The sequence below is a fragment of the Neovison vison genome, chromosome X (genome assembly GCF_020171115.1).
Source record: "Neovison vison isolate M4711 chromosome X, ASM_NN_V1, whole genome shotgun sequence".
NCBI lineage: Eukaryota > Metazoa > Chordata > Mammalia > Carnivora > Mustelidae > Neogale > Neogale vison.
This window is the reverse complement of record NC_058105.1, coordinates 36,918,052-36,932,314: the sequence shown is the minus strand read 5'-3', so window position 1 is coordinate 36,932,314 and position 14,263 is coordinate 36,918,052. Positions and strand designations below refer to the sequence as shown.

The 14,263-nt window shown below is 41.0% G+C and overlaps 1 protein-coding gene across 9 annotated transcripts in view; it reads left to right on the top strand.

Annotated features, from left to right (window-relative positions):
• The window catches only part of PAK3 (p21 (RAC1) activated kinase 3), a 247,440-nt gene extending 239,774 nt beyond the window's left edge, over positions 1-7,666 (top strand). For 6 of the 9 annotated variants that reach the window (XM_044235881.1, XM_044235880.1, XM_044235882.1 and 3 more), the window contains one exon: positions 694-767. Coding sequence is in view for 3 of the 9 variants with exons in the window: in XM_044235887.1 (XP_044091822.1) it covers positions 694-783 (90 nt within the window). In the remaining 6 variants the exon portion in view is untranslated. Of the gene's footprint in view, positions 1-693 lie in introns of all 9 variants that reach the window. The other 3 variants (XM_044235887.1, XM_044235885.1, XM_044235883.1) reach the window with 1 other exon arrangement.
• Positions 7,667-14,263: the final 6,597 nt, after the last annotated feature.

Genomic DNA, 14,263 nt, shown 5'->3' with positions numbered 1-14,263 from the left:
ATATTGATTTGGGAGTCATCCCTGTAAAGCTGATGAGAGGTCAAAACCATGAATCAAAGTGAGCACTCAGAGGAATTAAGTTGGAAAAAGAACAGGATGAGCACTGAGCTCTGGAAGGTTGGAGAAGGAAGGGAAAGCAGGGAAGAAGCTAGAAGGAGAGGAGTCAGTGAGTGTGCATGGGCAAGAGAACCAAGCTGTAGAATGTCACAGGTTCCCAACAAGGAAAACTTTTCAAAAAAGGAAGGGGTATTCATTTGTATAACATACTACAGAGGGGCCAAAAGAGAAATAGTGGAAGCACAGCTCTGGGTTTTAGCATTTGAGAAGCCATTGGCTTCAGGGTCAAGGGCCCCCAAAGACACTTTTTCAAGCATGAGAGCTGCCCCAGTTAAATGTCTCAGTTTGAGACAATCGGCAAATGAGATGGTTGCAAACATAGTGGACTTTTCACAAGACCCCCTACTCTGAGTTTCTGGCTCTGCCAATCAGCTGCCATAGGATTTCATGACCCTGAATGACAAGAACATCTGAAGGTCAAAAGCTGGCACTGTTTTTAATAAAATCATGTTTAATCAGATGCTCAAGGTACATTTATCTGAGTGAAAAAAGGGCTGCTTGAGAATGTAAAGTAATATACTTGTTGGAGGAAAGGATCCCCATAATTCCTCCTCTTCTTTTTTTTTCCTTTTGTAGCATCCGTTTTTAAAATTAGCCAAGCCTCTCTCCAGCCTGACTCCTCTGATTATCGCTGCAAAAGAAGCAATTAAGAACAGCAGCCGCTAGGACTGAGAGCCTTACCCCACACCATCTCCCTCCTGAGTAAGACTGAACTGAAACTCTGCTGCAGGAAAAGATGGAAGAAAAGACAGTCAACTGGGGTCGGGGGCGGGGATCTTTAACTTTCAAATGAATAGAAACTTCTTATAACCCTTTTTCCTACTCCCTCAGATTATGTAATTTATTTGTAAGCCTGAATCGCAGCCCGATCAGGGCAGCAATGTCGAAGTGGCCGTCAAGTGGTCCCTTCTACCGTGAAGCGAAAGAGCCAGTAGTGAATCCCCTCATTTTGTGCATTCACTTTGAAGAAAAAAAGGGTTTCTCAAAGATGCACACTCCCTCTTCATAGTGTTGTGTTCGTTTTTAAGTTAGAGAGTAGTCCCTCTTGCATTCGAACTTCCTTCAAAACTCCTTACCTAATGTGATGTTTTTCACTTGCATTGTCATTAGATGTTCAGAAAAAAAAGATGTCAAAACTTTTTTTTTAAAAAGAAAGCAAAAAACAAAAAGCAAAAACAAAACCAAAAAAACACAAAAAACAAAATGAAACAAACAAACAAAAAATACCCCAGAGCAAGTACTGTGTGAACATGTGGAAGTCCATGCCCCTAATAGAGTTGCAATTTTTTATTCTTCTTCTATAGTGGTGGCTTGGTGTGTGTACCTGCTTTTCTGCATTTGTATTGGAAAAGGTTTCTTTTCAGGCATTTTTCCAAAAGCAGAGAGGAATATGTATGTTCAGGAAGGGCTTTTAAAAACTGTCCACCCAAAAAATGCTCAAATGGTGAGATCCTGTCACATTTTCACGACGATGCTTAAGAGATAGTTGACGTATCATTTCTATAAACCAGCTTGTTCATCTTTGTGATGCCTGACAAAGGACACACTGAAACTTAATGGCCCTCCTATTGGGTGAGTCCAGGTCCTCAACCTGGGAAACCCTGATAGGAGAAACCATTCTTAAAGCTGGGACTTTCTCTGGGAACTAAAAGGAATGCAAGAGGAGTGTGCAATATTGAGATCTTTGTTGGACAGAAGGAAACAAAAATCAAGAGACCTAATTTAGTCCTCTCTTGTGCTTGTGGGACATAGGCATTGTCAAATAGGCACATTAGGAAGACATAGACCCATTAGCCAACATTTGCTTATGATCAGAATCATGTGACATGTTATAACATTTTTTAAATATCTTGAAAGACCTGGAGAACAGAGATTTTTAAGTATTCGGCCCTGTCAGGAATGAGAGGTCTGTGAAAACTACATCCCAGTCAACATTTGGCTCCAAGTATTTGCTCCCATTTTCCCTCTGTCTCACTGATTTCTGTTTCAGGATATAGCATGGTCAGCCATCATCCTCTGAGCTTTTGAATTTCAAAAACATGTTCAGACAGATCTGGAAATTCTCCAGTAAAAAATAATTAGGGTTTGTACTCATAGATCTCAAGAAGTAGCAGTCCAACCATGCATCTACTTATTAAAAATCTAATGGTTGGCACTTCCTGAATCTTCTGAGAGCAGAAAAATATCTGGAGGGTGGCTGCATAGAAAAAGGATAAGCTTCTCTTTAAATGTATTTTCACTTTTGTAAATTCTGCAAAGTAGCCTCTCTAAGCCTTGGGAGAAGCTGACAGTTGATGCGATAGAAGGCTTCTTGATTTGTAACATACGAGAATCTGAATAAGAACATATCTACATTCAGCAAGAGAGAGAAAGAGATCAATGGACTTGGCCTCTCTTCTTCTCTGCTAAGGTACATCTGTCCATCTAACCATCCATCCATTCCTTAAAATGCAAGCAGTTTCTTTAAGGAGTTTCTGCTAACCATATAGTACACGTGTTTATGTTTAGGAAATGGCACCACTAGTGGATTTCCTATTTTCCTTTTTTTTTTTTTGATGATAAAAGTTGAGAGGAACTTAACCCCCCCCTCAGAAAACATCCACAGTGAAGGAAAACAAATGGGAAAAAAAATTAAATGGCAACATTCATTTGAAGCATGCTGTGTTCTACTTTGCAAAAAGGTAGTTGGGCCTGAAATTTTTAATGCCACACTGTTCTAATTAGAGAGAGAGAGAGAGAGAGAGAGGCCTTAGTTTTTATTTCATTTAAAGTTAAATATTTTTTTAATGTTTCATTCATAGTGCCAGGGAATTCGATGAAATAATACCTGGGGTGTGAATAGAATTCAGTACACTAACTCCACCTTGCCAGTGGAGATAACCACAAAGCTAGTCAGGAGAACCTAGTTTTTGATTAGTGACCCTTTTTGGCAGGGAGAGACCTGGAGCAGTGTTCCAGAAAAATGGTTGCTCTTTGATGCCTTCAGTTTTGCATATTAACAATGAGGAGCCAGAGACTTCTTCACCATACCCCCATTGTACCAAGATTCTATGGTAATATAGTGCAGTAGGATTTATCCTTACAGATTTGTATCTATGTAATTTTTAAATGAGAACAGCTTCTAAAGCCCCTCCCCCATGTTGGAGAGTTTTGTATATTTCTAATAAGTATTAGTGAGAAGCTGTTTCTCCTGCCAAAATGGTGGTGAAGGATTCATATTGGGTACACTTGAACAACTTAGACTCCAGGTGGTTAATCGTTTATTCCCTTTCTCTGGATTTTTTTTAAGCTCATCTTGACACAGATGAGTCTCTCCAGATCTTTAAAGTTGCGAGAGTGCAGAGATAATGAGGGCACTTTGTGGAGTGTTGATTCCAAAATGTCCTGAGATAGGGATAGGGCAGTGGGAAAGTCAGGGAAGGGTGAGAAGCACAGTAGAGATTATTTATTTAAGAAAGAACATTCATGTTGTAGCAAGGATCCGGTACGTTGTCATAATCCCACAAGGATTTTTTGGATGACACAATCCCCTCAAATCAGTCACCATGCTGGGTAATGACTTCGTTCTTGCTGATCTCGTCTATGTGTCATTGTAAATATTTGTGTGTCCATGTTCCGTTTTGGCTACTGGTTGGCCAAGTCATGTAAGAAGATTTAACTCAAGTATTTATTCTTTAATTGTGTTACTCAGATTTCTTCAGGCTTGTGGATTGCACCCCCAATGTTGAGTTTAACCACCTGATCCCCCACATCTATCCCTCCCCTATGAAGCACATTCCATTGTTAAAAGAAAAAGAAATATGAAATTGCTTCCTGTCTTCTGTATAACTGTTTTTGATAGTTTGAGATGTTTGTCTATAAAGGTTATTTCTCAGCTCAAAGATCGTGTAAATAACTATATTCCTTTGCTCAGTGGGTTATTTCTAATGAGGCTGCCAGTTCTCAGAATCTATCAGATCACTTTTAAATAACATAAACAGGGATTACAACTTTGTCAAACTAAGTGCGCATAACAGACAAAGACTGGGAACACAGGTTGTTGAAATCAGTTGTGTTAGGGTGGTGGAATTATGCAAAAACATTTTTTTTCCTTTTAAAATTTCATTTGGTGTTGTTATCATATTGCTTTATAATAAATAAACAGCAGAAAGGGAGCTATAGAGACATAGAGAAGACGCCAGAAGCAGATGTCTTCTGGCCAGAGCCCAGAGCATGCAGGGCACAGATATTTGCTAGTTACAATTAATTCCATAGCCTTCATATTTGCCTGGGTGCTGAGGTTGGCACACACTCAGGTATGGCACATGCTTTCTTAGGGGACTCTTATCTCTAAGTGGAACCTAGGGAGATGTTGCTTTTTGAACTCCCGACACATCCTTCTGCTTTAAAAGTGGCCGCCTTTCACTTGGGCGTGGCAAGGAGGTTTCTGTTTAGGTTACTGTAGATTGGGTGGGATGACATTTTATTCACCCCCTTGAAAACATCTGGTTCGGGCATCCCCCCTCTGGCTCATGTTAGCAGATTTTCAGGTTGAATTTTAGAAGCAGAGAAGGATGAATCCCCTAGCTCCCACCATGTCCTTGTCTTGTATCATTCAGGTAGGGTTCTCCTGTTAGTGACCAGTGGGCAAGTCCCTTTGATTTCAATAGAAGTTATGACTTTCAATTAAAAGCTAACTGTGAAAACATGAAGACAAATATTTAGAGCCACCTTTGTCTGTTGGGCTTCAGTTCCTGTTAGCTTTGGCCGGAGATGGCCTCCATGTGCTTTTCATGTTACCTGATTTATAGGTTGTGAGCAGTGACTACTGTCGTTTTTAAAGAGCAAGAGGGAGACCATCTATCCCAAGAGAGGAATTTTTCTCTAACTCACCAAAGTAATTGTAGGTGATGAGTTTTATAATGAGATAGCGGTCTCAGATGTTACTCACTTTCCCCAAGAGCCGACTTTATACCTGGAGAACCCACTTTTCATTGACCATCCTCAACATAAAAATGCTTCCAGGAGTTCCGATCCCTGCCTTCCCCAGTCAAATCTTCATGGTCCTTTTCTGAGCTACTTGCAGTTGATATTCAGGTATACACAGGCATGGCCAGTGATACAAGCTTCTCCCAGTCTCTGAGCAAGAGCAAGAGGACTGAAACTCAGCATTTGTAAATGGATGATCTAATAGGCCTGGGATTTCAAGTGAACTTAACACGCAATTCTGAACCTATATTTGCATGTGGCCTGGGGAGGAAAGACATGGTACCTGGGAAGAAATGGAAATATTTTTCCTAAGAAAGAATTTTTCGTAAGAGATTTGGTTCCAATATAATCTTTTCTGTTGGTTAGCTTTAATTGTCTCACTCCTTTTCTGACCCTTTACTGACCAAATGAATATTACCCAACTCCTCATGCATTGGGATGTCTGCTTGATACTACACAATATCTCACTGAATCTGCAAATGCGGGAATGTAGCTAGCATCTCCATGTGCATACTTCCATGTGCAAGCCTACGTTACAAGTAGCATTTCCTGCCATGTAATACAGTCAGACTTGCAGGATAAACTGATAGAAACTGGTTAGTGCTCTCAGAGTTTCCTTGGAAGCTGCCATCAGGTGACTGCAACCAACAGTGAGGGAGGTACCGTGTTCACGCGGTTTAGTACCTAAGAGGAAATCAACAATTATAAAGAAGCTGGCAGACAAGTGGAAGGAGTATGAGACTAGGAACAAGAAGACCTGGATTCTAATATAGGGTCTGTTGCTCACTTTTTTTTTTTTACATTAAAACACTTTTCTCAATTTATTTCCACACATGGATACATTGTCTTGCTAAAACATATGATACTCAGTGGTAGACATCATGACACTTCATCCTTCAATCTTCCTTCAACAAATATTTGAGAATTCAAGGAATGTTCTCTATATAACCACAATACTATTACTATACCTAAGAAAATTAATAAAAATTTCATAATAACTTTCAATGTCTGATACATATTGAAATTATCCTAATTGCCTCCAAAATGTCATGGATAGCTGTTTTTCTGAACCAGAACTCTACTAAAATTGACACTGAGTTTGTTTGTAATGTCACTTCCATTTCTTTTCTTAAGTAATGAAATATATTTATATGTTTATTTAATTTTATTATTTAATTTTTTTTGCTCACTTTTCATAGCTGTTCCTTCATCTGTAAAATAAGGGTATTGGGCCAGATGACATTTGAGGTCTTTCCACAAGTTCTATCCTTTTCTGGTACCGAAGCTTGCCTTGCAAATCCAGCCTGCTATAGTGATGGATGGCAAATACCGCATGCTTAAGCCTGGGTTTCTTGTGTTGCCGCTAAATAATAGAAATATGTAAGATGATGAGGGGGGTGGAAATAACCCTCAAGTAAATGAACATAACACTAGGGAATGTTGATAAAACTTGTGGCAGCCTTCCCAATCCTCACAGTTGTTTTGTTTTGTTGTTGTTTTAATGTCTTTTTTCTGTGGTGTGTTCCCAGTTTCTATTTTCCATATGCTCTGTATGTAGTCTGGTTTTCATTAAGCTGTGGCCAGTATTTGCTACTAGAACAGAAATACACCGTCACACTTGCTAGAACGAAACTATGTTTGGGCCTCTCTTTTCCTATGAAGTGATGCTGGGCTTTGTAGACTTTACTTTGTAAATGGCACAAGATGGCAGAACCCATGCATTTAAACGGCTGGGACTATTGAGAGTGGACATAAGCACTTGCAGGTTGCAGAGAAAGAAATGAAAATAGAAGTGCATGTTATTAGCACTGAGGAGTGTTGACAAATCCACTTGTTGGGAACCAAAGATAGCGTTTCTGATGACAACTCCCATGGTGATCAGCCAGTTGTAGGACTACAATGCTGGAGAGAGGGTACACTGGAAGTCAGTTAGTCCCAATGCCATGCCTGCTAGCAGAGTGCCAACCAGCCCTGAGTGCGAAATTCAAGTTCAGTGTGTGTGCTTGTGTGTGGTGTGCTTTATGGACCCGCATATACTATATTCATTAGTGATGATAAGACCTTTCACAGAATCCTATAACCATTAGTGTGGGTTGAGTTTTAAATCTCGGGGCATCAGCTGGGAGGAGTCTGATCACAGGGAACTGATGTCTACTGGGATTATATTCATGATATCCAGACAAAACAAGTTGAGGAGGATCTATATTTTCATTTTTTATCAGAGTTGTATCTCATTTGGTTGTGTATTACTTTTGTTCAAATGTGTTCCCTGTAAACCCATGTGTAGTGAAATTCTTCTGTAACTTTGAATTAAAGGTATTTATGGTCTTTTTGTTTGTTTGATTTTTTTCGATAAGTTATTTCTTTTGTAGACCTGCTGATGGTGTGGTCCCATCCTTCTGACCTCAGCTTCTGACTTTTTTTAAGGACTTTTGTTTCCAATATCGTTATTTTAAATTGTGGTTGAAGCAATAGAAAATTGAAATATGGATTGTGCATGACTGTGTCTTGAGTGTAAAAATATTGCAGTTTGAAACTTGGACCTAAAGTATTGCAAATAAAAATGACAAACATCAACAAACTGGTGCTTCTCTGTTCTTTCACCATCCTGCCCACACCCTTGGCACTGGCTGCTTTACAAGCTCATGGGGAAATGCCCAGCCTTCATAAGCCAAGCAGGAAACATCCTGTGGATTCTGCCACTAAGTAACTCAGGGGGGTTCCATAGGGTGTCCCATGGAATAGCTCAGAACATGGTTTTTACCTGGAATCGCGCTTGTAAGTTCCTGTGTTCTCCCAAGTGGCTCAGCTTGGAGTGAATGTTTTAACTAGAGGAGTCTCGTCTTACTTCCAAAGGATATACATTCCCACAAAGTTAAAAGTAACAGACTCTGCTACCATTAGTGGGAAAGATGGATAAAATGTGCACAGGATCTCTCTATGTTAGTTCTTAAAACTGCATGTGGCTCTTCGATGATCTTGATAAAATTTCCAATAAGAAAAGCAATGGACTACATGATACCTCCATCATCACATTTCAGAGGTCATGGCAAGGAGGTAGGATGTGGGAGGGATATTGTACCCTAACCCACTTCCACCAGCAGCTATCACTCGCCTTGGTATCAAGAAGTTGCTCCCCAACTTCATTCCAATTTGGGTAGTAAGACTGCCCACTCTCTCTTCTAGGCACTTCTGAGGCCTCACTGGGAATGCTGGGAACTCAACTGTCATTGCTTATGAGTTCTTCCCCATAGGGTGTTGGTTGGCTCATCAGCCTATGGTGTCATGTAAGAATAAAATTCTTGACAAGAAACAACTTTTAACTTTACAGCAGACAAAACTGAATTGCTGTACTTGAAAATACAGGAGGGGGTGCCATGTTCTTACCATGCTGCAGTACAGAAAAAGGCTCTTGACATTGTGTCCTGAAACCCTGCAATAGGGCACAAATGATTAACTCCACTGCACTTCCCACATCCTTTTTCTAAATTTTTGAGCAGACATTAGCAATGGCAGTTAAAATCCCATTCATATTTAAGTGGTTGTATGACATAATTCAAAAAAATTTTTAATCACTTAAAATGATACAGTCACTCCCCTAGCATTCAAGTAGAGAGCAGGGATTACCGAACTGTTCCCCTTCAGGAAGATTTTTATCCCCACTGTTATTGGTCCATTGCTGCCTTCAGCAATGTTTCTTTTCTGATATTGGGTGTGTTGTGTTTGGTAATTTTTTTACCTGAAGCAGAAGTGCATATGTCATAATCTGCTTTCAGGATATTTCTTTCATAGTACCTGACTGGAAAAAATGATCTTGTCCAATCTTGTTCATTTGTAATTTGGAGTCTTCTAACCCTCTTGGATAAATACTATCTGGATCCTGTGTGTGACCATCAGTCTTACCAACACTAACCCATCGAACATCAAAACAATATAAATACAGCATAGTGTGCAGACCCATATTGCCAAATCCTGAACAGTAAAAGCTTTGGTCTCCCAAATTAGAAGACAGTCTCAAGAGGTTCATGCCAGAAGCTACGTTTATGAATTTTTCAATTCTGTGGATGATGCCTCTCCCATGGCAGAGTTACATGGATTCCACTTGGACTCATGTGTTTACCAATGACATAGGCATGTGGACGGATACCAGAGTTAACCTCTGGTTCTGTAATCTAGAACATTCCCCTTTTATTAGTGTTCATAGGAGTAGCAAAAACATCAATTCCAGGGTCAATGAAACCCTTTTTTTTTTTTTTAGCTCCATGGTACATTCCTGTGATCTTTCCTAACTCATTATCTGTATAAGTTTGAGCGTTATTAACACCTACCTTAGGCCCCCCATCAAATGGTATCTCAACAATAGCTTTTTATAAGTTATTAAAGAAACCCTAGCTTTGATGTCATCTGCACTAATATCTACACTATGTGAGGCACAATGTCAGTTGTACTAGACCTTTCAGGAATCACTATTCCTCTGATGGTAAAGGCAAGGCTTGGCACATGGTCATAGGCTTAATGATTTGTTAAGATGGCATAGACCCATTTCAGTTTTCCTCACTTTCTCAAATCCTCGGGTTTACCACCAACTTTTCCTTCACCATTTGGGCATCACAATTGAAGGAGCCTTCTGCCCTGCCCCCACCACCACCTTGTAATGAATAACTTCCAAATCCTCTTGCTCCTAGTCAACCAGCATTCCTGGTTGGTACCTTGTCAACCTCATGGTACTTGGTTACAGCTGGGGCAGCTGTAGGATCCAGGCCAAGTACAAGTTCGGCTTTTCAGCCTCTAAGTGTCTATCGAGTAAAATAATAAGCCCTGCCCAAAACGATATTTACTTCTGTCTGCCAACATATGGACACAGGTCCAGGGACTTTCCCTTAATTACCCATTGACTGGAGTATACATGGTGGCCCTCTCTGATAGGTTTATCCCATTTGTCTCCCTGTGCATAGACAGGGCAGTCATTTTGGGCTCACCAGCACTGTCCCCATTCCTCAACACCACTCAGAGCCCCTTCATGCAGCCCCCGTCATCACTCCCTAACATTGCGTCAGTGCTGGTTCCATTCAAGTTTGCTGCAAAATGACTTGGGGTACCAAGTTGTGTTTTTAATAGTTCCCATTTTAATCTAGCTACATATTATATCAGCTTCCTAAATCTTCAGACCTCCTACTTCCTCCCCCGATAGAAGAAGTCTCTGGGCAGCAGGTTTTCCCACCAAAAATAAAATAATGAGAGTAAAATCATCATTCCTAGTAGAATCATAACCCTGTACCCAAAAAGTTCCATCCTAACTCCCACCACCTCTTTTGCTCTTGCCTCAGCAAGAAATCAGTCATGTGCTGTCAATTCACGTGAATCTCTTAAATGATGAATCCCCCTTAGGCTCATAGGGGATTAGGTTTCAGAGCTAGAACTACATTTCACTTCTCTCTAAGCATTAAGTTCAATTATGAAAAGAGGACAAAAATAGGGGTACTTGGGTGGCTCAGTCAGTTCAATGACTGACTCTTGATTTTGATTCAGGTCATGATCTCAGGGTCCTGAAATTAAGCCTTGCTTTGGAGTCTCACTCAGTGGGGCGTCAGCTTGGGGTTCTATCTGCACCCTGTCCCCCACCTCAGATAAATAAATAAATGTTTTTTTTTAAAGAAGACAAAAATACATCACAAAGTGGTGAAGAATAAAAAAGTTAACTTATCAAAATGTTCATTTGGTCATAGAGCAGGTGCTCAATAAATGGTAGCTCTTAACATTAGCCTTCAAAACAAATTCTGGCCAACCAGAAAACCTTCAATAGGAGCCACTACTCTGAGTGAATTTTCATTGGCCATTCAAATGCAGAGAAATGTTTCTTCCATAACACCATAGCATTCGTGGGAGACCTTCTGGTCCTGTGGAGAATAGGATTGAGCAGGTTCTAGTTGAAGTGTGCAGACAGTGACTATGCATTCCAATTTTTCTCCAATCTATATCCAAAAGCAAGACATCTTTGCTCACTAACACCAGTGGCTTGTATCTGGGTATAGCAACCAATTATGCTCTCTGTATTGCTGAAGTCTTGTGCTGTGCAAAGCAAGCCCATGCCTGACATTTGTATTTCAAGCCCTCATCCATCTTTGGCTGAAATAACCAGTTTTTGTTTTTGTTTTTGTTTTTATAATTACCAAGTCCCTTCTTATATTGCCAAAGAGTTTGTGCAATACTCTTAAAACCTTAGGACAGTACTCTTGGGGAAAGCCCAGCTATTTAAACTTATTTTAGCAGGAGACATTATAGCACCCATCTAAGACATGGTTGACCCATAATTGAATTGTGCAATTAAAATCAGGCAATTTTATTGTGTCTAAATTATACTTCAATGAAGCTGATTAAAAAGAAACTACATCGGGGCGCCTGGATGGCTCAGTCTGTTAAGCGTCTGTCTCTTGATTTTGTTTCAAGTCATGATCTCAGGGTCATGAGGTCATGAGGTCGAGCCCCAAGTCCGGCTCTGCACTGGGCATGGAGCCTGCTTAAGATTCTCTCTTTCTCTTTCTCTCTTTCCCCCTTGGCCCCTCCCCCTACTATCTCTCTCTTTCTCTAAAAAAAAAAAAAAAAAAAAAGAAACTACATGACTGTGAGTGAGCATGTTTGTGTGTATGTATGTATACAAAATCAGATCACTTCCCATTACCTTCTTTGCTACCAATCAGATTCAAGTCATCTTCATCTCTTTCTTGGATTGTTGCAATAGCCTCTCAGCGGTCTTCTTGTTTCTACCCTCTTGCATGCCTAACTAGAGTCTTGACATGAGATTCAACATAAATCAACACTTTCTAATGGCTCCACATTCCTCTTAGAGACAAGATCCTTTTAATTACTTTCAGGGCGTGGACCACCCTCTTACCATTTTATCCCACCCTATTCTCTCCTTCACTCATTCAGTTCCACACACAGTGGTTTCTCACTATTCCACAAACATTTCAAGCATGCATTTGCCTCAGAGTCTCTGTGATGGCTGCTCTCGAACTGGAAAACTCTTCCTTCAGATATCCATGTGTCTCACGTCTCACTTCCTTCAAGTATTTTCTCAAATATTTCTTTTTCAATGACGCCTACCCTGATTACCCCATTTCAACCACACTTCCCTGACCAGAACTCCTGATATGCTTTCTCTGGTCCTTTCTTTCTTAATATCCATCAACTTCTTTCACACTTTACCACTTGTTTGTTTATTTTGTCCATTGTCTAACTCTTCCCAGTTGAATGTAAGCTCCACCAGGGCAAGTATCCTTTTTTTGATTCCTTGAAACATCTCCAGGCACGGAGTAGGCACTGAAGAAACCTCAGTTGACTCAGCGAATGTTGGCTTTTCCTTTCTTCTTTTTTTTTTAAGATTTTATTTATTTATTTGAGAGAGAATGAGAACATGTACACATGTGTCTGTGAGTCAGAGGAGGAGCTGAGGGGGAGGGAAAGGGACAAGCAGACTCTGTCTGTGTGCAGAGCCCAACATGGGGCTTGATCGTGGTATCTTGAGATCATGACCTGTGCCAAAGCAAAGAGTTGGAGGCTCAACTGACTTGAGCCACCCATGTGGCTGGCTGTTCCTCTCTTCTTGGAACTCTTATCTTTTCTTGGTTCTGTAATTACTCTCTACTCATCATTCTCTCACCTGTTTGCAAAATTTCCAGTTCCTTTTCCAGAATCCTCCTTTTAGCCATTTTTACATGTACGTGTCCCCCAGGATTCCTTCATGGTCTTTTCTTTTTTAAAAACTTTATTTATGTATTTGACAGAGAGAGAGATCACAAGTAGGCAGAGCAGCAGGCAGAGAGGAAGGGGGAAGCAGGTTCCCCGCCAAGCAAAGCCCAATGTGGGGCTCGATCCCAGGACCCTGAGATCATCACCTGAGCCGAGGGCAGAGGCTTAACCCACTGAGCCACCCAGGTGCCCCTTTCATGGTCTTAAAATTCACACCCATAGGGCGCCTGGCTGGCTCAGTGGGTTAAAGCCTCTGCCTTCGGCTCAGGTCGTGATCCCAGGTCCTGGGATCGAGCCCTACATCGGGATCAGGCTCTCTGCTCAGCAGAGCGCCTGCTGCCCGCCCCCCCACCCCGCCGCTCTGCCTACTTGCGATCTCTCTCCCTCTCTCTCTGTCAAATAAATAAATAAAATCTTTTTTTTAAGTTTTTTTGTTTATTTATTGGGCAGAGAGAGAGCACAAGTAGGCAGAGAGGCAGGCAGAGAGAGAGGGGGAAGCAGGCTCCCTGCTGAGCAGAGAGCTCAATGTGGGGCTCGATCCCAGGACCCTGAGATCATGACCTGAGCTGAAGGCAAAGGCGTAACCCACTGAGCCACCCAGGTGTCCCTAAATAAATAAAATCTTTTTTTTTAAAGATTATTTATTTATTTATTTGACAGAGAGAGATCACAAGCAGGCAGAGAGGCAGGCAGAGAGAGAGAAGGAAGCAGGCTCCCCGCCAAGCAGAGAGCCCAATGCGGGGCTCGATCCCAGTACCCTGAGATCATGACCTGAGCCGAAGGCAGCGGCTTAACCACTGAGCCACCCAGGCGCCCCATAAATAAAATCTTTTAAAAAAAATTCACACCCATGTCTCCAGCTCTCATCTATATCATAACTCCCAAATAATTATCTCTAATCCATGTTGTCTCCTCTTAACTTCACACCCTAATAATAAATCCATCTGCCTACTTGAAATCGGTACTGATTTGTCCCAAAAGCATTCGATACTCAATGTGCCTCAAACTGAATGCATTATCTCATATTCATCATGTCAGATCCTCTCCTGACCTTCTCTTTCTCATCACCACCCATGTCAGAAACCTAGGCATCATCATTAAATTTCTCCTCTTCTTATTTATCCCTGCTATTTTTCTCAGTTATGAAGTTCTCTTGATTCTTTCTGTTAAGTATTTCCTAAACTCTCCCTTACTTTTTACCCTTACAACCTCTGGGAACTATTGCAACAATCCAGGAAAATAAGTAATGAAGGCCTTAGGAACTGGTCAGTCAGCTTCCACTCTTGGCATTCTTCTGATTCATGTTGTGGCTGAAAGGTTTTTTTCTAACAAGTAAATCTGACTAGGTCATAACCCATTTTAAATCCTTTCCATGGACTCTCTGCCATCATCAGGATGGACCTCTTGCTCTTCAGGGTAAGCCCTTTAT